This window comes from Lonchura striata, chromosome 5, assembly GCF_046129695.1.
Source record: "Lonchura striata isolate bLonStr1 chromosome 5, bLonStr1.mat, whole genome shotgun sequence".
Lineage (NCBI taxonomy): Eukaryota > Metazoa > Chordata > Aves > Passeriformes > Estrildidae > Lonchura > Lonchura striata.
The window spans coordinates 73,166,671-73,189,573 of NC_134607.1; the positions used below are offsets into that span (position 1 = coordinate 73,166,671).

The 22,903-nt window shown below is 50.5% G+C and overlaps 2 protein-coding genes across 4 annotated transcripts in view; both read right to left on the minus strand.

The window, feature by feature from the left end:
• Positions 1 to 34: 34 nt before the first annotated feature.
• LOC110479573 (hematopoietic lineage cell-specific protein) lies at positions 35 to 18,028 on the minus strand. The gene is made up of 15 exons (XM_021546960.3): positions 17,175 to 18,028; positions 14,931 to 15,014; positions 12,304 to 12,377; positions 10,830 to 10,959; positions 9,516 to 9,626; positions 9,083 to 9,137; positions 7,110 to 7,220; positions 6,416 to 6,526; positions 5,682 to 5,737; positions 3,643 to 3,712; positions 3,261 to 3,397; positions 2,585 to 2,698; positions 1,791 to 2,100; positions 1,007 to 1,078; positions 35 to 244 (listed from the first exon to the last, which is right to left on the minus strand). Exons 2-15 carry the CDS (start codon positions 15,012 to 15,014, stop codon positions 108 to 110), a joined length of 1,572 nt encoding a protein of 523 aa, XP_021402635.2. The 5' UTR covers positions 17,175 to 18,028; the 3' UTR covers positions 35 to 107.
• Positions 18,029 to 19,057: 1,029 nt separating this feature from the next.
• The window catches only part of GOLGB1 (golgin B1), a 36,781-nt gene continuing 32,935 nt past the window's right edge, over positions 19,058 to 22,903 (minus strand). For all 3 annotated transcript variants that reach the window (XM_021546973.3, XM_021546974.3, XM_021546975.3), the window contains 3 exons: positions 22,557 to 22,691; positions 21,083 to 21,191; positions 19,058 to 20,721 (listed from right to left, as the gene is read on the minus strand). In XM_021546973.3, the coding sequence (XP_021402648.2) occupies positions 20,587 to 20,721; positions 21,083 to 21,191; positions 22,557 to 22,691 (379 nt within the window). In that variant the 3' untranslated portion in view covers positions 19,058 to 20,586. The remainder of the gene's footprint in view (positions 20,722 to 21,082; positions 21,192 to 22,556; positions 22,692 to 22,903) is intronic.

Consider the following 22,903-nt stretch of genomic DNA (forward strand, 5'->3'; position numbering starts at 1 on the left):
GGTAGAGAAGGGTGAATGAGTGACTTTTGTGGGTGTCTGGCATTTGGCCAGTGTCAAACCACGCCAGAGGCAAAAGCTGGGAGGAAACAGCTTGCACTGTGCTCATCTCACTGCAGAAGCTTCACATAATTTGCTGGGAAGAGGCCGACTCTGCCATGGCACTGTCCCCGCCACCAGCCTTCATCCACCATCTCAATGTGTGTGATTATGTCATCAGGATCAAAAGAAATCTCATCATCTCCATCTGCAAAAATTGTCAAGAAAAGACAGTCACAATGCAAAGAGAACCCCAGAGAGAGCTGGTTCACATTCTTCCTCCCACTGTCCCCCAGGCAGGAGAAGACAGAACAAGTGCTCTGATAACCCCAAGAGTTTACCTCACCCAACCTCCATCCTACAGCACAGATAAAGCAGAGAAAGAGCAAGACATCACAGATGAAAGATGAAGTTTCTCTGTTCCTCTCCTGCTTTGGGCCAGGACAAGGCTAATTTTTTTGCAGTAGTTGGGAGGGGCCGTGGCCAAGACACCAAGGTTACTCTGTGCCACCTCATGTCATTGCCATGGTGGGGGAAAGGGACTCTCGATTTCGAGGAACACTGGGTTGGGAAAATGTGGTGGAGGGAGCCATCCACTATTGTCTATTGGTGGGTGTTTTTCCATGAGAATAATTAATTTTCTTATATCTTTTGTTATTAACATTGTTGCTGTTACTGTTTGCTTTCTTATCACTGTTTCCAAAATTGCGGTTATCTCAACCTGTGATCTTTGCCTTTTTGTGCCTCCAATTGGAGAGGAGAAGTGATATATGTTTTTTTTTTACTGGGAGTACTAAACTGGAGAACACCATTCCTACACCATGACATTCCCATGTCAGATCTCATTCTGCTTCCCAGGAGGAAGCAATTTAAACCACCAGTCCTTTCCCTGCTGGAGTGAACCCCCATGTCCCCACAGCACAGGCCTGTGGGGCACAGCGCCTTCCCCCAGCCCTGAGGGCAGACCCACCTCCTTGGTAATCATAGAGAGCCACTGCGCAGATCCCGGGGCTCTGCCCCTCAGCAGCACTGTCTGTGTTCCCTGCAGGACACAGATGAGACAGAGGCTGAAGCACCCACACAGTCATGGTCAGTGCCACCCTCCAGCCCAGCTCTGGGGAAGCACATCAACCCTGTCAGTAAGGAGAGGTGCACCACAGCCCAAAGCAAGGAGTGACTTCCCTCCCTTTCCTCAAGGAGACAGTTGGGTCCGGATCATTCATGCTCCTCTCCTAGGAAAAAGGCTGGGAATAACTCCAACCTCTTCACATGCCAGCAATGCCGGCTGTGACAGAAGCACCGACAGCAGCCCATGCAGTTTGCTCTTGTGCTTGGACGAAGGTTACCTACACTCCTCACACCAGAGACTCCACCAGAGCAGGTCCCAGCACCACCAGCCATATGAGGAATGGGCTGAACCAGAGGCACCCCCAGGCACCAGGACAGCACTTGCCAGGAAACTGCAGCAAGAGCATTGGTGCACACCCAGCTTCTCCCAGGCCTGTGGCAGCCTCCTGCCCAGACCCTGATCCAGCAGATTCCTGCTTCCGGTCCAGCATCCCATGCAGCACATCTGCACCTTAGAGCTGGGCAGGAGAGTGGGGCACAACCAAGTCTCCATCACCAGAAGCTGCTATCCTGACCACAGTAGACTTCAGGATAAAAATTCCCTCTGCAGTTTGTCCCTTACATCCAGTGAAGTTAGTGGACAGGTACAAGCTTCTCAAGACATGGGCTCTTCCATCAGTACTCACCCAGGTGGGGATGGCTCTGTCTGGACTCCTGAGGAAGGATCACTTCATAGTCTTCACCTCCATCTCCTCCAAAGTCATAGGTGGCATCCAGCTTTTCCAGCGGGGCTGGCAGCTCCTCATAGTCAGCACCTCCACTGGTGCTGTCACAGTAGTCAGAGGGCTCTGGCAGCTCCTCATAGTCTCCACCAACATCCAAACTTACATTGTAGATGGGCTGATCCTGGCTCGGGACCTTGCACAGCTCTGCATCCAGATCTGCTGGCCTTGGTGGCAAAGTGGGTGGTACTTCTTCATCCTCCCTTTTGGCCTCCTGCCATGAGGTGGGAAAGTGACTGGAAAGTCACCTGCAAGGCACCCACCACAGGCAGCTCTCCCCTGACTCCCAGCACCTGGCACAAGGCAGCCCCTTTACTGCTGCCAGGGCACAAATGTAACACCATCTCCTGCACACCAGGGAAAGAGCTAACAGCTGCTCAGGCCGCTGAACCAGCAGCTGGGATTGCCCTGGAGACCCTCAGGACTCACGTGTCTGAGCTCTCTGTTCATACTTCAGCACAGCCCATGGTAGTGCCACTGCACTGACCTGCTCCCAGAGCTCATCCCATGGGGTCAGGTGCTGTGCAGCCATGGCCCATCCCCAGCCCAGTGCTCCCCGTTATCCTTCCAAAGCCTCTCCCACCCTGTGGCTGTGCTCCACATCTTCCTGCAGGGCTGCACATAAAGCACAGCTCCTCTCAGGTGCAATCCCCTCTGCCTGCTCCCCCTTCCCCAGCTCTCCCAGGCTGCCTTGGTACCTGTTCTGCTGGTGACATGTGCTGGTCCCCAGCAGCAGCCTTGGGTACCCCTGCTGGCATGGCTGGAGGGGCTGCCCCAGTCCCAGTGTGCTCCTTCTCTCTGAGAGGGATTTCCTGCCGGAGAAAAGACTGCTCAGTCCCTTTGAACAATGGCTGCTCACATTCCCAACAGAGCAACTCAGAAAGGTCTCCTCCACCTACAAACCTGCTGTGGGCCTGGGCACTCGCAGGTTGGTGACAACAGTCAGGTAGCCTCAAAGAGGAGCAATGTGGGGGGGACAGCTCCACTGTTAACACCCCTCTGTCCTCTGAGTGCAGGAACAGCACCAGGGGGAAGGCAGGTGAACATAGGGGCTGGGGGCCATCTCCAGTTTGCTGGGATAGCAGTGCTGTGGGGAGCAGTAGCCACACTGTTTGCCAGGCACCAGAAACTAAAGAAGCTGAAGCCAGAGCACAGGCTGAGTGCAGGTATGTCCTTGTATGAGTGTTTGGTGTGCTGAAAAGGAAAGTCCAGTGATGACTGTGAAGCCATTCTGTGGCCATTCTTGGCAGATGCAGGGAAGCAGTTTAGGCAGGAGGTTCCCCTCAAGAGAGCAGATAGGACATGGAGCTGCAAGGCTCTGAAGAAAAGTCTATCCCGAGTCTTGGAGGATACGGCAAGACAGCCCTGGCTCACCTGCTGCCGAGCCAGCCGCTGCTCCCGGGCCTGCCGCCTGACCCGCTCCTCCTCTGCCTGCCTCCTGCTTTCCTCCTCTGCCGACTTGGCCAAGTGCTCAAACCGTGACCGCAGGCTGCTGGTGCCACTGGAGGCTCCTGTGAGGAGACAGCTGATGGACCCAGCCCTGCTTCTTCCTTCCACCACCCCAAGCATTCAGGAGAAACCCAGACCTCTGTTTCTTCCAGAGAAACTGGCAGTCAGCCAACTTCTTCTGCCCTCCAGCACAGGTTAAACCCCTATCCCACCACAGCACACACCTGCCAGCAGGCTGCCACAGAGGGAGTGAAGAAGCTGTGAGACTCACAGCTTCCTAAGCCCAGGGCTGGGAGTCAGGTCTCACCTGCCTCCAGGGGTCTTGTTTTCTCATAGGAGGAGGTGGGAGCTGCCATCTCATCAAAGCCAGCAGCACTCTGCAAGAGGAAGTGAAAGAACTGTTCAGCCCATTGGGCAATGCCAGTGATGGATTTTGGTACTGGTGATGGCAAGCTTTGCTCCCAGGTGTTCTTGTCCTCACCTGCACACCTGCCCTGGCCCAGGGGAGACTGTTGGCTGACACCTCTCTATCCTGGGGATGTGCCTGTTGCCCCCCAGCCAAGGACACACGTGTCGCTGCCCAAGAGATGGCACTGAGAGCTGCAAAGGTGCTGTGGAGCCCAGCGGGAAGATGGAGCAGTGACACAGGACAGCATGGCTGAGGACACTCCCTGTACCATGGCAAGGAGCTGGGGGGATGCCTGGCCATCTGCCTCTTCCCCAGGCCCAGGGACACTTGCATCCACTCCAGCACTCCCCGTGGCATGGGGCCTGAAAGCAGCACCTTTGTGCAACACCTGCAGCACCACCAGCTTCAGGAGGGATGGAGAGCGGCTGAACCGGGAATGGGATTGGTGGCGAGGGTGCAGGAAAACTGAAGTGAGATAGAGACAGCTTAAGGGTTTGTCTGCTTTCATGAGAAAACTATTTCATGCAAAAAGGAACGAGCAGGTAGGACCTACTTCTCAGCCTGACACTACAGCAGGTGCTGCCTGCAGGTGTCACAACAGGCTGATGGCCAACTGCAGCCATGGAGCCCAACAGCAGCCCTGCTCTCCCTGCAGAAAACACACCTGAGCAGGTAAACCAGCCTGCAGGCTCAGAACCAGGTGTCCATAGGTAACAGTAGAAGCCTGGATATGCTGTGTGTATGACGGTATTTTTATTTTGTGTGAGCCTTAGTCTGATACTGAGCATCCAGAACTTTACAAAAGGGGAGTTCAGGCTGCCCGAGGGTCTGTTATGCTCTGCTCTGGTGCAGTGAATTCAGCATTTCTCCATTCCTGAGGACCAGGCAATCTGAAACTTAGTTACTTGCCCAAATAATCCTTATTTTTACCATGTTTCTTTATGCTTCAGTATTCTTAAAATGCACAAACTCATGTTCACTTTGAGCTGAACAAGAACTGCTTATTGCCTCTCTGCATCCTGCCTCCCAAAAGACCCCCAACCCTTTTACCCAGTCCTCATCTGCTTTTGTATGTTGTTTTTGACCACATACAAGGTGTGCCCTTTGTCAGTGCACCTCCATTTGCTGTTAATAAATTCAGAGCTAGCTCTAATCTCTTCTGAGGGCAGGACAACATTCCCTCTCTGCTGCAGGCCCAGCCTCCCCACGCAGCATGGCCAGGACCATGTGGGTGGTTTCAGTGTGTCTGCAGCCTTCCCTGCTTCCTCGAGCTCCTGAGGACAGTGACGCTGGTGCTGTACCAGGCACAGCCCTGTGCCCCTGCAAGGGAAGGAGGTTTCAGGGAAGGCACCCTTACTCCTCTTCCAAATGCCCCAAAGCCCCAGAATCTGAATCTTTGAGGCTATCACATCCATGCAGATCACACCCACTCGCAGGACCCCCTCTGGGACCAAGCCTTCAGGGCAGCCTGCCAAGCACAGAACTGATCTCAGTGCCTCACTCTGAGATGTGACTGTAGATGAGGCTTTGCCTGGTGTCAGCCCAAACAGAAAACCTGAACCAGCAACTTGGTGACCTCTTCTCATGCACAGCAGATTGATCTGTGCCAATCCCATCCCTACTGTAGTTCTTCAAGGTGTGCAGGAAGATTTAGCACCCAAACAGACCATGAGGCACTCCTTGATAGGAGTGAGAAACCTGCAGAGGGTAACAACAGCAGAGAAGTGAGGAATGACAGAGAGTACCATGAGGAATCCTGCATTACAGTCTCCTCAGGCTGCATTCCTCTGCACCCCCGGTAATTATGCTCAGCCAGTTCCTTCCATAGTTGTGCACTGGGTACTGGGATCCCACCTCCACTGGAGGAATCTCTTCTCTTTTAGCTGGGCAAAAAGCAGTGATTATGAGGAAGCAACTGCAGGCTGCAGCAGTCTTACCTTATCCACTCTATCCTTCTGGACCCCATAACGGCCTCCAAACCCCTTGGCATAGTCTGTATGGAAAAAAAATGTTATTTTATAGTATTTTGTATGCACCTTTGACTTCAGTATGCTGTGACCAGTGAAATGAGTTTGCATGTGTTATCTCTAGTTAATTCCATATGTGATGAGTCACAGATAAAGTTAAGTGCTCTGACAGTAGCTTTTAGGACTAATCCCTCCCTCCCTCCCTGCAGCTGAGGGCACAGGTGTGCAGGGCTGTACCTGCCAGCCCAAGCCCAAGGCACCAGGGTGAGGCCAGTCACCCCACCCGAGTGGAGCACGGCCCTGTTCAGGGAGGTCAAACATGCTGCACACTAGGCACTCCTGGGATCTGCTCTGCCTCATTTCTCTCTGAGAGCTCGTGACTTCAGAGTGTGTCTCATGTGTGCAAAGAGCAAATCTGGGCAGGGAGGCTACGATGAGCTCATGGTTACAAACGTCCCTTATGGAGAATGGGAGAGTCTGAGAGTCCTGACTGAGGGACCCACACTGCGTGGGTCAGTGACCCCACTGATCCAAGCTCCCACCCACTCTGTGCTTTGGGGTTCACTGTGTCTCAGCTGCTCTGCAACGTGCCAGACACATTCTGTTTCCAGCAGCTGGATCTCTTACTACGAACCACAAGCTCCAGACACAGGTCTGTGTCTGCTCCAAGGAAACTGCTACCACCTCTGGCAATATTGCCCGACCTCTCTGTGATGCATGGGGCTGCACTTCTTCCTGATGGTCCCAGCCATGGGCATTCTTGTCCTGACGATCCCTCTGGACCCCAAACTTCCCACCAAAGCCCACAGAATAGTCTTCAGCCACAAGGATCCAGATCAGGGCATGGAAGAGAACACACATGGGAAGGAAGGAGACAAGTGGCAGCAGTGTGAGCTCTGGCTGTTCTCACAGGCTTTCCATGCCTGGAACTTAGAGAAAGACATGGAACAAGGCCAGTTTTCCCCACTGGTGTTGCAGCAACAGCCCTCCATCCTCCCTGGGATATTTCATCTGCTATTAGCACCTGCCTGAGCTTCCCCTTCACCCTTCCTTTGGTGATATGCGGTCCAAGAGATCCCTATGCCCACAGAACTCTTCTGCTCCTCTTCCTTTAGCCTGAACTCTTTTTAGCAGCCATGCACTGTGCAATGGCTTTCCTCACCTGGCCCTTCCCAACAGCTCCCTGTAGCTCTTCCACCATTCTTGCAGCAGATTGCAAATGCCCTGCACAGTGCCCATAGTCCTAGTAGGCACAGTCCCTAGCTCCAGCCCTGGCACTGCCTGCTCCCCCTCCCCAGCTGCCTTCCCCACCTCCCCCACCCCCTCCAGCACCCCCAGCCCCTCCAGATCACCCAGCTCCCTCAGTTTTCCCCAGCTCACCTGGCTGCTGGGGCTCACCTTTCTGAGAGTCATGCTTCTCTGCCTGGCTCTTGTAGTCAAATCCCACAGCTGCTTTGTCCACCTTATCCCTTTCCACTCCATAACGGCCACCAAAGCCCTTGGAGTAATCTGAGGTGGAGCGTGGAGTCAAATGCTGCCCCCAGCGTGGGGCTGGTGAGGAGAGGATAGGGAGCAGGGCTGGGGAGGGCCCCCAGGGAGAAGGGACAGCAGCAGAGATGATGGAAAACACCACAGAAAGTGAAGGGTTGGAGGGGACAGAGTGGATGGTAGGGAACACCATGGATGAGAGCCCACAGGAATGGGGGCACAAGGCAAACTGGGTCAGGGCACCAGGAGACACAGCAGGCCAGGAGGAAAGAAGAAAACAGACATGCCAAGGACAGTGGGAGCTGTCACCCATGAAGGCAAAGCCACGCAGGACTTGGGCACTGACAGCTGGGGCATCAGTCCCACCTCCAGAGCCAGGATTTCAGCCTGTGGTCTGCCAGCCTCAGGAAAGGGCTGTGAGTAAGGGTTTATGTGTGCTGTAATGGAATCTCAGCTTCCCCAGGGACACACCTGACCCTGGGGACTACCACCAAGGCTGAACTCTCCCTTTCTGCAGACTTGGTCCCACTCTGCTCCCTGGCACAGTGGTCATTGTGAAAGAGCAAAGCACAGTTGCCTTGTGCCTCTCCTTTTTCCATCTCCAAACCAGTGTTCCATTAAAAACTTCTACCATGTTCAGCTGTTTCACAGGACCACCTGGTTAATACTGGCTGATTCCTGAGACATTTCAGCCTCTATCCTAACTCCTGGCTGTACAGACTCCTCCTTTCAGACACCTGCCTGTTCAGTCTCTAAATCCTGCCCTCCAGGAGTAAATTGGAGCTACCTCTTCCTGTTCCCTCATGCTATTCTCACAGGTCTGCATTTCATGGGACTGAGCTGAGGCTTCTCCAGCAACTTCAGCTGTACCAATCCATGGAGGCTGTGATCTAGAGAAATGTGCATAAGAACATTCTGTATTCCAGAATGGATCTCTGTTTCATAGAAGCTCAGTCACTTAATCTGCAAGTCCTAAAAATTCTTAAACTTATTGTGACTAAACTATTATCCACCTATAGGCCTGTTATGAAATGGATCTTTAAGAGAGCTGTTTTCAGTAAACACAGATTTTATGACTGTTACCTTGGTGCTGAAGCTTCCACTATGGACACATTTTTATGAAAAGCAATCCAAACACTCTATTGCTGACATTTCCATTGCCTGAGAAATTTCTGTAGTTTTACACAGCCTGATAAATTCCTATGTCTACAAGAATATGTTAATGGAGAACAACTGCACATCATTCATTATTTTAAGATCAACCAAGAATGCCTCAAACAATTTTCCTTCTTTTATATTTTTTTTAATGAACCTGATTCAGTTCTTTTGTTGGTAATGCAGTATTCCACACATTTACTGGAAACAGAAACAGACCATGCCTTCTTATCTTCTCTTGGGTGGAAAATATTTAAAATACCCTGAGTTTAAATTCTTGTACTGCTTGTTGAATTATCTGCAGAATTCTGCAGAACTTTGGATGCTTTGTAGGGTTTTGCTTTCATATCCATTGCTGTGCCTTTTCCTTACAGGGCTGCTTTTCCAGCAATCACTTCTTAAGTGCTACAGTGCTCAGGCTTCCTCTGGAGCAGTTCTAGGAAGTGCTTTGAGAAGAGAGGGAGCACCAGCCATCCATCATGGGGTGGGGTATCTCCTCTGCTCGGCCAGGATGGGCTCTCCACCAAAGCAAAGTACAGAGACAAGCAGGAGGTGCAGGATGAGGGTGGTGACAGGTCAGTGGCACACGGGACCACAAGGGAGATGGACTGGGAACAGGAATCTGAAACAAGAGACAGGAGACTGTGCCACAGCCAACAGCACGGGATACTGGAGCAGAAGAGAAGTTGGGCAAAGGGTCAAGAAGCCACATATGCCCAAGGACTTGCCTTTCTGGGACGAGTGTTTCTCCACCTCGCCCTTGTATTCAAAGCCCAGTGCTGACTGGAACAAGAAGGGGAAGACTGTCAACCATCCTGAGATCCAAGATGGGTCTCAGCCTCCCTCCCCTGGGGCCAGGCTGTCACTAGCTCCCTGTCTAGTGCTGCAGCACGCAGGGGCAAACACCACAGGCCCTGGAGAAACAGTGTTCTGCCTGGGTGGGACAGGCCCAGCACAGCAACGCACACCAGCTGCCCCACGGCTGCCCCATGCTGTGGGGCCACTGCCCTGCACACAGCTGAGTTGTGCTTCAGTGAGACCAGGGCACAGGGCACACCCTGCATGCCCTGAGCTTTGACAACAGCCCAAGGCTGGCGTGTGGCACGCTCCAGAGGCAGCACAGGCCACAGGTATGGATTTCAGCTGCACTGCCCAACACACCTTGTCAGCTCGGTCCCGCTGGACTCCAAACTTGCCACCAAACCCCTGGGCTGCATCCGTCTGCGAGGAGTGCTTCCCAACATCAGCAACGTACTCATGTCCTACCGCGCACTGAGAGGAGAGACAGTGTGACACGAGCATCCATGGTGGACAGGCAGAGGCACCAGCTGCTCCCAAACACCGCTGACACGCTCGTAGCCACAGGTAACAGGTCCAAGCTGGCTGTGCCAATGGCACCCAGGCTCTCCACGTGGCCTTTGCCAGCAGCAGCTCTGCTCAGAGGCCTGGGAGGAGCCTCGAGGGCTGCCATCTCACAAACATCCCCTCTGCCAGCAAGTGTGGGATGCCGAATGCCAGCTACTCTCATGTGCTGGGGGAGTTGCATGGTGGATAATCACAGGGTAGACAAGAGAAAGTGCAGACAGGCACACACAGCCAAGAACTCCAGGCAGAGCTCTGGCACCCGTTTTCCCCTTCTGTATCTGACAGCGAGGGCCAGCAAACCTGGCCATAGGCCAGGCCAGGAACCTGCTCTCCCTGCTGGAGGTGCTCTGGCCAGGAACTACAGACACTGTATGCCAAAATGGAACAGCTGTGCTCAGCTGTGCTCAGACTCTACTGTACTACAGTGAGGGTGCTTTTGTTGAGCAACTTCTTAGCCTTTGTCTGGTTTCAGCAGGATGCTGCAAGTGTTCAGCTTCTGCCCCTTCTGCTGAGGAGTGTGTGCAGCTCCTGACTACAAGAGTTCTGGCAGGGAGAGCAGGGAATTTCTGAGGACAGTCTTTCTCACCCTGCCATCTTGGTATTGTTCAATCCCACAGTGACCATATCTATGGAACTCTACTTCGATCTAATCATCTCACTTCTGAGAAAGAAACATTAAATGCTGAAAGGTGCAGGAAGAAGCGTGATAATGATTATCACAAAACATAGACCAGATCTGATGTCTAGGGCTTTATCTTGGGGAGATATGAGCTCTGTAATGCAGAATATGAGGAGAGAATTACTACACATTAGTTCTGCAAGCACAAGTAGGGAGGCACCAGATTTAATTGTTACGCAGCAGGCTTGAACAGCCCCAGAAAGACTTTCACAGCTAAAGGGAGCATTGCAAAGAAGTTGTAGAGAACACAAATGAATTCAAACAGATCCTGGAGACAGCATATGTGCTAGCTGGATATGTGTGAATCTGTGCAGCCATGGAAACTCTCCATACTCTCCCTTCAGGGTCAGGCCAGAAAACAGAGATACCCACTCCTTTATGAGAAAAGCACTTTTCCACTGAGGCTCAGGGAAGCCTCCCACAGCTGTTACCTTATCCATTCGGTCTCGTTCTGTTCCAAATTTGCCCCCATAGCCATAGGATGCCTTGGGGCCAGTCTCCAGCTCCTTCTTCTTGATGACCTCATGTTCCTCTGATACCTTGTTCCTCAGCTGATGGATGCTGCAGACAGAGACACGGCACGTGGGTTGGTATTTTGCAGAGCCATGAAGCTATGCCCTGCAGCAGCCATGGCCCAGCAGGATGTTCAGGCAGGACCAAGCGCTGGGCTCCCCTGGGTGCCAGCCACACCCGCAGCCACTGTGCCTGAGGGCACCTGGGGGTCTGGCAAGGGACCAGTGGGCTCAGGGGGACATCCAGCCCCTCTCTGGCAGCCCTCTTCAGGGCTACACCCCGACCTTCTCGGGACCCCACACCTCCCTTTTTCCTGGAGTTGCGCTGGGCTGTCCCGAGGGTCAGCCCCGGGCAGGGAAGGAGCTGGCAGCCTTTGCACCGGGGCAGCCCCAGGTGCAAGGGTTCGGCCCCTGATCCCTCACCCCGGCCAAGAACTGACAAATGGGGCCCACAGAGGCTCCCGGCCCAGCACAGAGCAGCCCGGCTGTGCCTGCGGTACTGCCGTGCTCTCCACTGTGGGCAGGGCCCAGTCCAGCACAGCCAGTTCTGTCTGGGGCATGTCCCGTTCTGTCCCTGGCACAGCCCGGTCTGTCCCCGGCACAGCCCGTTCTGTCCCCAGCATGTCCCGTTCTGTCCCCGGCACAGCCCGGTCTGTCCCCAGCATGTCCCGTTCTGTCCCCGGCACAGCCCGGTCTGTCCCCGGCACAGCCCGTTCTGTCCCCAGCATGTCCCGTTCTGTCCCCGGCACAGCCCGGTCTGTCCCCGGCATGTCCCGTTCTGTCCCCAGCATGTCCCGTTCTGTCCCGGGCACAGCCTGTTCTGTCCCGAGCACAGCCTGTTCTGTCCCTGGCATGTCCCGTTCTGTCCCCAGCATGTCCCGTTCTGTCCCCGGCACAGCCCGTTCTGTCCCGAGCACAGCCTGTTCTGTCCCTGGCATGTCCCGTTCTGTCCCCGGCACAGCCCGGTCTGTCCCCGGCATGTCCCGTTCTGTCCCCAGCATGTCCCGTTCTGTCCCGGGCACAGCCTGTTCTATCCCCAGCATGTCCCGTTCTGTCCCCAGCATGTCCCGTTCTGTCCCGGGCACAGCCCGGTCTGTCCCCGGCACAGCCCGTTCTGTCCCGAGCACAGCCTGTTCTGTCCCTGGCATGTCCCGTTCTGTCCCTGGCACAGCCCGGTCTGTCCCCGGCACAGCCCGTTCTGTTCCCAGCATGTCCCGTTCTGTCCCCGGCACAGCCCGTTCTGTCCCGGGCACAGCCTGTTCTGTCCCCGGCATGTCCCGTTCTGTCCCCAGCATGTCCCGTTCTGTCCCGAGCACAGCCTGTTCTGTCCCCGGCATGTCCCGTTCTGTCCCCAGCACGGCCGCTCCCCACGCCCCGGTCCCGCCACACTCACTCGATGTGCCCGGCGCGGCCGGAGCCCTCGATGGTTTTGGCTCCCCAGCGCTGCTCCCGCTCGGAGATGTCGTTCTGCGGACGAAGCGCGGCCGTCAGCCCCGGCCCGCACGGGGCTCACTGCGCTCTGTCGGACCAGGCACGGCCCAGGGGTCCTGCACCCCATCCCCGCCGGGCATCTCCGACCCACCCCGCAGAGCCACAGTGACACCCAGCATGTGTGGAATTCGCTGTTAGGGAAAACACTCAAGAAACTGCAGTGACCTCAGCCCTTGGACCTGGCCATCACAGCCTTGTGTTGTAGCTTTGTGGAAGCTCTGAACATATGTTGTGGTTTGACACGGAAAAAGAATTTTCTTGGAAGGAAGAGGTCAATTTGGATATTGACCAATTGAAGGTGGACACGCCTCTGAGAACACAGAGGGGTTAAAAGCAGAATTCCCAGAAGAACTCACTCTCTTTGGTTCCGGTCAGCGTGCAGTGCAGCCTTGCCCCTGCCCGGCGTGGCTGGGTGGGGGAGGGGAAGGCCCATGGCCTGAATGAGGTAGGCCCAAGGGTGGAGGGACTGGAACCGGGCTGGCCCCTGCAGATGGAAGGGTGGAGAAAACTGCGATGTCTCAGTTCCCCCCCAGAGTCTCCCTCTCTAGAGAGAGAGAGACAGTGGCAGTTTTGTCAGCAGTTCACTGTAGGGGGCCGTAAGGTGCCCAGCCGCCCATGGGAGCTGGAGCCTGGGCATCAAGCCATCCTTGGGAGTCGGGACTTTTAATCCTTCCTGAGAAATGAAAGCTTTGTGAATTTTTTCTCCTCCTCAGTTTGAAAGAGAGGGAGAGAGACAGCTTGGACTCTGGGATGTTAGAAGGAGGAATTCTAGGTGGGAGGAGATGGAGTGGTTTTTTAGCTGGACTTTCCCTTGCTGGCCACAGACTGAACCAATTTTTCTCCTCCAAGAGAGACTGTATTTTAGGAGGATGCCAGTGAGCCAAGAGACCTGATTCAGCTGGGAAAAGACAGAAGTGGAGCGAACAGAGAAAAGTTAGGGGGTTTGTGGTGGTGCCCTCTGTCCTCAAAGAAGAAGAAAAGAAGATCTCTGTTCTTGGACCCTCGACCCCAGGGGAAAATGGGGGGGACTGTGGTCCCAAAGAATGAAAAACTGAACTGTTGTTTTTTACCCTCTTGGCAGGACATCCTTGAAAGGGAAAATCCTAAAAGCAGTCTGTCCATCCATGCATTGGTGGTGAGAGCACTGTGCATGGAAAGGAGAAGGGTCACCATGGCAAACTTTTTCTCCGGGCAGTGCCATGTGTGACATGGAAGCACAGGATGTGGCAGCTGTGTTTTTGGGGATCTGTGGCACAGAGGAGACTCCTCTCTCCCTCAATGGACTGAGTATTGATTGTCTGCAGGGTGGAAACCTGATTGGGGTCCAGATTGTGTCTCGCTGTGGTTTGTTGGAGTTGAGTGGTGGGAGGAGGAATGCTTTGCAAAGTTTTCATTTTGATCTTTGTGTGGTTTTTTTTTTCCTTTCTTTTTTTTCTTTTATAGTAGTAGCTTAATAAAGTTTTTTTCTGTTATTAAGCTTGGGCCTGCTTTGCTCTGTTCTCAATTGCATTTCACAGCATTCAATTGAGAGACTGCATTTTCATAGGGGCACTAGCATTGTACCAGTGTCAAACCATGACAACATATATTTGATAAAGTGAAGCATCAATAATGTATTTCCTAATATACAATAAAGCTGAAAATATGTATATATAAAATAGAATGAAAAAGTTAATACAAAGTCTTATTGTGTTCATGCTTAGTTTGAATGCTTCCACAAATAGAAGAAATAAAGTGAGCAAAAAAAATTAACAGTGTAGATTTTCCCTAAAACATTAATAATTTGAAACCATGAGAAAGAAATTTGATTTTCTGCCCCAAACTAGAATTTCTTACTGGAAACAATTAGGCAAGACTGCACTTCATAAGCACAGGACTCTTGTCCAACAGGAGAGGCTTATGAGGAAAATAATAGGGAACCAAATGGAAAGTGAAAATTATGACCCTGTATGAATGCAGAGGGTTCCACGGGCAGAACCATTCTGCTCTCTCACCAGCTCAACTCAGAGTTGAACTAGATATAAAACAAGAGTGTAAGAGGTACAGAGCTGCACCTGCACAAGTTGACTGTAAACAGAGTAGGATTTTTTTATCTGGAAAAAAGATAAATTAGGGAAATCCTGCATCATGTACAGTTACAAAGAGTATGGGACACAGAAAATTTGTTGTACATATGTTACATATGTAAAATTTGTAACATCTTGTGGAGAGGATGAGGGAGTTACCCTTGTAACAAGGGAGTTTCTTAAACGAGCAGGTTTATGAAACCTGCCTGCATATTCTGTACTCCTTAATTGCCATTACTTGTGGTCAGACATGGGGTATGCAATGATGTAGGAAGTTCTGGAGACCAAACGTGGAGATGTGTCAGAAGTGGCTCAGACAAGTGACTTGACAGTGCCTGTGAGGGGCTGATGGCACTTGGTTGATCCTGCCCTGCCGAGCCCTGAGCCCTGCCCCAGCAGCAAGAGCTCAGGGCCAGGAGCTCTTCACACCACCAGTATGAGAGTTTCCACAGCAGACACTCACCACGAAATCGGGGTCCGTGTCCCAGTCATCTCCCTGAGCCTCCACTTTCACCGACACGTTGTGTCCCACAACTGCTTTCCACATCTGCACAACAAGGACATAGTGTCACACACACGGCTGCAGCTGGCTCACACCAAGTCAGAGCAGAACCTGGGCTGGAAGGGGCCCCTACAGGCCACTGGTCCTCACACGTCTGTCCCTCACACAGCACAGGGCACCCCCAAGATACCTGCTCCTGAGCCCCAGCATGTCTTACAGCAAAACGCACAGGGAGTGCAAGTGTAAACCATGGCCTTCATGCACCCTGACTCTGCAGCAGGAACACACACATTATAATATAAATGAATGCTGGCATCCAATTACCAGATTCTGCTTTTCCAGCACACAATTATTTTCTGTGCTGGAGGAGGCTGTTCCTTGAGTCACCCCTGCTATTAGCTCAGTTGCACGCACCATGGTGTGCTCCAACACTGTGCTGCTGGAACTGAGGTGAACTCTTCAAGCCTCTTGTCTGCTTTTCAACCTTTTAATCCCTGCCCATAGCCTAGAGAAGGGTCAGAGAAGGCTGGACAGTGGTGTGACAGAGCTGGTGCTGTGTGGAGTTCATGTCTGTCACATGGAGAAAATGGGAAATGGAGCTAAAAGCCCTGGAGATGTAGGGCTAAACTGGCTGAGACTGTAGTGGAACTGCTCCTGCAGGCCTGGAGGAAGTGATGGGCCCAGGAAGAGGAAGTCAAAAGTAATGTGAAATCTAAAACTGCTGCATTTCATTTTCAAGGTGACCATGAAAAAAACATAATTAAAAAGCCCCCTCAAAACAACTGAGTTTTTCCAAAATGAGAGACACTGAGAAAATATTAGTTTGCTGCCTCTACACCCCAGAGCAATCACTCTCATCAGAGCCCCATCCCTTCCTATCCCATCCCTTTTTCTGCCTGCAGTATTGAGGAACTGCAAGTTCTCTGTGTTGCCCAAAGCAGCTTTTTTGTGGGGCAGAGAGAAAGATGGAAGAGAACATGCAGAAAAGACTGAGCTGAGCCCTGTTCTCCATCACACCAAATTGTGACCAAATGAACAGGAAGGAAGAGAGCTCCTGTGTGCTAGATCTTCAGTTAACAGCAGCTTTTACCATGTGCTGCTCAGCTGTGTAACCCCTCACTCCCATGGCTGTGTGGAAGCCTCAGACAGCCCTGAGCCCTTGGGGCAGTTGCCCTCTGTCAAAGCTGAATCATTAATAATTCTCTGTTTATGCTAAGTAATTAACTGTCCCACATCAAAAGCTGCTTAAGTGTATAACCTTCCGGTTTAGTACAGTGCACTGCTCAGTTCCGAGCTGTCCTTTCCAGAAAACCAGCACTGTAAGATCAGGAAACAAAGAGAACAGAAACTAAATAAGCACAGCAATGATGATTCTTTCTTTTGTTGAACAAAGCCAGGTAGTCAGCCAAGAGAGAAAATGAAGGGTTAAGGCAGGTACACAGTGAAAACCTGGTTTCAGGCCTTCTGCGGGTGCCTCAGGACCACAGTCTGTGACATTGCACACTGACAGCAATCCAGTGCCAAACTGGCTACAATTAATTGCAATTAGAAGCAGGGGATGTAGAAAGGCTCATGTGGACAACAGCCCCTTCTAGCACCTTTCTTCTCCTTTTTTCCTCTCTCATTTATTGGCATCTCTCATGCCAAAGAGTTTTAAAGTTCGTTGCTCCTTTCTGTAAAGCATAAACCAGCAATAATAACCAGCTAGCACAGGACAGCTGATTTGAGCTCAAATAAGATGGCTGAATGACCTTTGAATGAGCAGTTTTAAATACTGCTGTAAATGGCTCTCCACCACCCAGTCTCCAAAGCCACCTGCCATGCACTGTGGAAGCCATGACAAACCACAGGCTGTAATTGCATCACAAGGCTCTGGACACTGTCCATATGAGAAATATCAGCCAGGGTTGCATCTCAACCCTTTTTTGTCCCATTTTCCCCTGGGAAAGCATCCACTACAGCACAAATACAGGGCTACCACACAGCACAGTCGTGCTGGTAGATTTGGAAATGTGGTTCTTTAGAGCCTTAAACACAAGAACCACAATGATGACAGGACAATAGCCTAAGAAGCAAATGTCGAGCATCATCATCCCCTTAAACATGCTTGTTCAGGAAAGAGTTCTCTTTGCCCAGCAAAAACTACACTTTTTTTTATAGCAATTTCTCACTTTCCACTCCCAAAACCCCTTCAAGTTTTCTTACCTTTAAAGGCTCACCAGTTCCTGCTGGCAAACTTGCTGCTTTTTGCTCAGGAACCTGCTGCCAGTGACAGCTTTGGGTCTGTGTCTGCTCTGAGTTCCTGTTTTAACTTCAGCTCTTTTCACTTCCTGCATCCCAGCCCCCAGCTCTGCTGAAGTCATGGCTGCCAGAGCTTGCCCCAGTGCTGCATTTCCCTTGTAGGCTGCCTCATCCCTGAGACACTGATGCAGTGCAGACACAGTTCCCCCATCAGCACAATGGAGACCATCAGGTCCCAGCACATCTTGTGTTTTAAATAAGACTTTTCACATGGGTATAAAAACAAAAATTCTGGTGGAGGCACAAATCCTGGAGCCGGGTCTTGAGCATGCCTTTTACTTTCAGTATCTCTCCCCATTACTTGGAGGATTGATGAGAACACTAACTGTGCTTCTGAACCTTTTCCCATTCTGCCCAGGGCCCTGAAAACTCCTTTGGTCAAACTTGGGCTTCTTGTTGCAAGATCACCAGTACCCCCATGAAAGTGGGCACAGTCCAAAGGCTGCACTGAACTGAAGTTATTTGTCCAGTGACATCGTGTCTTGGGCTCCTGAGAGGCAGCAAACACTCCTGAAAAGAGTCTTAGCACATGGGTGCTTTCAGTGTGCTCAGGAGCAACTTACCTGTGATTGCACCCTCTGTTGTTTCTCCTCAGCACTGGCCTTAACACAGCTCTCATTATCAGGGGTGGGTTGACCTGCCCTCGGTGAGGGCACCTGCACAGGTCCCTTGCACCTCATCATGAGCTTTGTCTGCCATTCCCAGATCCTCACACCTGTCCTGTAAAGGGAGCTGAGAGCATCAGGAGGGTTCCCCTTAGAGCTCCATGCAGTAACTTGTATCCTCTCCTCCCTAGGCCTGATGTTACCTTCCTCCCGGCACATAACCAGACCTGTCCCAGCCTCAGTGGTGGTGCTGAGTTGGTGTGAGTGTCCGAGGATGACGGTGCACAGCTTTGTTGGCTGACTTTCCTTCTCAGCCTTTATTGAAGATAAATCAAAAATCAAGGCAGGACAGCTTCATTGGAGAAGAAACAAAATGTTGAAATGTTTGAGACAGGAACCATCAGCTGAAAGGCCCCATCTTTCATCAGGTCAAACCACAAAGCTGTTCAGTCAGAGTATGCTTAGCAGACCAGGAGATCCTTTTGAGGTTTTATTCCCATATTTAATCTACGCTATACCTGTTCCATCTGTAGGTATAAAACATTTAAATGTATCTGAGGCATCAGAATCATACCTTTCTTCAGTTCAGGAAAAAAAAATGCACGTGCTTTAAGGAAATATACTTTGCTTATAACCTTTGCTTCTGTTATTATCTACAGCCTTACAACACCCCAATGCTGGCTTTTGTTCCAACGGTGGTGGGGGACTGTAGTAGTGACTATGAAAAAGGGTACCTGGTTTTGGCTACAGAAAGCTGGGACAGTTGACCTGTCCCATCTGAATGACCAGCACGTTCTAGCTCACTGTTGCCAACTTCTGTATCTGTCCTGGTGTTACACACTCTAACAAGGTGCAGTGTTCAGGCAAATGTGGAAAAACAAACTCAAGTAGGTATTGTTTTACTGGAATTGCTTTCACATTGCACCCCTGACATGAGACATTGCCTATTCAAGTGCTATTTCCTTATCCTGTCAGCTGAAAAAGGCTGAGCAAGAGGTGAGATAGGGAAAAAAGGTCATCACCTAGGCATTCACACTGTATAAAGAAATAGCTTCTGCAACCATCCCACAAGGCAGTGTACACAAAGGAGACCTGCAGTCCCACCGTGTCCCACACAAGGTGTGCTAATACAGCAGAACTGCACTCTCCACTCGCACAGATACGTGGCAATATTACACAAACTCCATCTGAAAAATAAACTTTATTATACATACAGGAGCTCATACCCCAGGAAGCTATAGACAAACTATTTGGTCACTGAATTTGACATAGTTAAAGGAAGTTCACACTGATAATCATGGACAGTCTACAAGAGGCTATCTAGTGCCAGTGCTCTGGACCTGCCAGAGATCCAGCTGGTTTAGCTACCAGTGAAATCAATCTACCCTCAAGCAGGCTTTCTGCACTGGCTACAGCAGCTTAGTTTACCAGCAATATCAAAAGAACTACCTCTTCCCCATGGGAAAAATGTGATTGTTAATGCTCTACTAAGAGGCAGATAGGATTCTCCTGGCCAATACTCTGAATGAAACGACCACTCAGGATCTGACAATGAACAGGACTGAACTTCCTTTGCATTCAACATTCTCCTTTTGGAAGAGGACAGTCTCAAATTCAGGGGGTTTTTAGAAAACATATGGAAATATATCCATATTTCCATATATCAAAAAAGATTCAGTTCATTTCCATCATTTGATTTGGGTCCAAACATGCTCAAACACCAGCACCAGCTTTCTACACCAGAGGGATCTAAAATCAGAAGGTTTTAGAACTCTGGCTCCTTCCTCAGCACCAGGGAGAGAGTTTATTTCTGGAGTTTCTGCCTTTGCTTTGGGCCCACACAGCACATTATGGACCCCTTCAACACAGCCTGTACGTCTCATGATGAGTATTTAGTGGATGAGGAGGCAGGAACAGGGCTGCTCTACTAGAGGTAAGGCAGCACCTTCCATCATAAGAGGCGCACAAATGCTATAAATAGGAGGATTTTTAACTTACAAGTTGAAAGGTTTCATATTTCCTATTCCTTTTAAATAACTAAATTACTGGCATTATTTTACAGGCTTGTCAGGGCAGACATAGTAATGATTTTAAATGGAATGCTCACCAGGGCTAGATATACTAATTTTGGCCCTTCTTCAACAGGACATGCAACTGAGCAGGAAATATGGTTTTAAAATTCACATTCCTTAAAGTGCCCATAACTTCCTTAGGATATGCATTTCAGACAGCCCTGAACCATGGAGCAAATCTAAGGGGTGGAAGGAAGAAAGGGAAGACAATTCTTTCACATCCAGCTAGTTCTCCCAACCCCACTCATGGATTCAGACTAAGAGGGGGAAGATTGTGCAGTTTTAGAAGTGCTGAAGTACTGCAGCAGCTCGAGTATTTTTCTTATTCCTACTGCAGCACTATTCTATCTAAATTGAGTGGTACTGCTTCCAGGTACAGGAACAGATGCTGTCCTTGAGGCTTGCAGCACAACTGTGGCTCAGAAAACGAACCACTCATGTAGAAACACTGAGGGAAGGGCAGATCTCCTGGGAGCAGCTCCCCGGCACCAGCAACTGACAGCAGGTGCTGGGTGCAGCTGCTGCTTCAGCGCCGGTTTGGGAAAGGCTGCAGCTGGGGCAAGTGCTGCCCTTCTGTGAGGGTGTGCAGGCCCTCAGCATGCACAGGACTGAGGCTGGAGGAAAAGCTGTCACTCCTGCTCACAGGTGGCCTGTGAAGCACAGGAAGAGCAGGACATGGAGAGCAAGCAGATACATGGCCACTAGCAGAGGCAAGTGGGTCCGGGAGCGGAAGAGAGAGTGTAACAGGCGTCGCAGTCCAGGAGTACTCTGGGTCTGGAAGAGTAAAGAGAAAGCAGTCACTAGAAGGAATGGCTGTGGCCCCAGCTGCCTTCATCCAGAGCTCTCCAGACCAAGGAGGTAAGTTTGTTTAAGCTAATGAGCATAAACTTTCCCCAACTTGCTCTGCTGTCAGATACTAACACTAGGGCAATCCTCATGAAATGTTCCCCTTCCCCTGCTCTCTGCAGGCTGTACATGAACCAGCCTCACCCAATTTTGTTTCCAGCATGGTGAGAGCAGAAAAACTACAGTCCCCAACTCATTTATGTGTCTCTGCAGAGGAACTTAAGTGCTGTAGGTTCACAGTTTCTTGAATCAGCTGGGGCTCACATAATTGTGAATGTTAAATTCTTACTCTGCTGGAATCCATGGAATCCATGGAGTTGATCAGTAAGGACTGCTCATGACCTGGAATCATATCAATGCTGGCACTTATGGAAGAGGACCACTCACTTGACTGCAACCTGCCACAACAAATATGAAATTAAATTCAGTTTTTTATTATGATGTCCCAAATCACCACTGTAATCAAGCTTAGGAAAGAAGGTATTTCTCAAAAAAGGAATCAATCCCTGCAAGCAAGTCCTGGTTCCATTTGAACAGGTGCTATGCCTCCTGAGCTCACATTGAGCAAAAGAATGGGGTGGCCTAGCTAGCAGGAGTCCTTCTCCCTTTCAAGTGAAATTTTATAGTGTGACTTGGAAGAAGCCAGGGCAGATGATACACCTGTATGCTTTAAATTCTATGAAATTATTTTGCAAGCCATCTCTGGCTACAATAGTGCTGGTTCTTCCTATTTTCTAGTGACAGAGGCAACAGTCACATCCTGGGGCTATGGTTCATTAGTGAGATCAGCCGCAGGAGGCTTTTATAGACGTTAATGCCAGAAGGAGCTACAGTTGTCCAAACCTTGTAGCTATTACCAGGGAACCTCATCCAGAATTCTTCTATACAGACCATTATTTTTTGGCTAAATCAGCAAGTGTGTCAGAAGAAAGGCATTGTTTTCACGTAAAGGACTCCACTAATCCGTAACTCCAGTTATTTGAACTACCAGGAAATGCACAGCACATGTGCCTACAATCAGGTCATGTCCTAAAGCCCCCTCCATAGCCAGTGAGGAGAATCAAGCATTTTGAACCTGCTGTTCACTGCACCCTAATCCCAACATTAGTCCAGATCAGCTGCTTTTGCTCTGCTGACTCTCAGGGCACAGGGCAGGACAGGGGAGCTAAGCTGAAGCTAAGCCTGGGAAAGGTGGACGAAAGTCCTTTCTCCTAAGTGTTTCATTGTTTCTCAATAACCAAATTAATGAAAACTTGATGTTAATTGGCAATACATTAAAAATTAGTAACATTCTTCAAGTCAAAACTTCAGGCATGCTTCAGGTATGACAGACAGGTGCTTACTGAGCAGACAAATCCCCTGGAAGCATGAGAACTCCTCTTCAACCTGCACCCAATTCTCAGTCTCCAAATTATATTTTCCAGTAGTTAATTTAACTAATCAAGAAAGTTGGTATCTAATTTCTAGACAGAGCTTGTCTTAATGTCTAATCATTTATCTCATCCTATCTGCCCACAATTGAAGGAACAGTTGCCCAGGGAGGTTGTGAAGTCTACCTCTGGGTCTAGGCTGAACAGGGGGCTGGGCCAGATGGTCTTTGGAGGCCCCTCAACCTCAACCTTTCTGTGATTCTGTGACAGACATGGTAGTTGTCTCTGTGCCCAGTGCCACTTGCCAGAAGGATGTGATGAAGTGCATATGAAAAACAGAGCTAGAACCAACACACTTCTGTGGTGAGTGTGTGTTTGCTCAAGCTGCCTCACCTCCTGATCTGATCCTGTGCTGCAAAAAGCGCCTCCTCTGCAGCAAGACGACGGTCCTGTTCTTCCTCCAGCTGCTCCTCCAAATACTTCATATCCTGCTTTGTGCTGCTATGTAAATGTTCTGTTTCAGACAACCTGTCAGAAAATAACAAAGCATATGCTAATAAAAGCCCATCATGGACCACTGTGTTTCTATTCTATTCACTAATGCAGTGTGTGAACAGACTCAAATTACCTCCCAGCTCACACAGGAGACTTAATCATCTTTACTATATATAAACTATTTGGAAAACATGAGAGAAGATAAATCTCTTGAAGCTTGTCTCACATCAGGAAGGAGTTCCTTG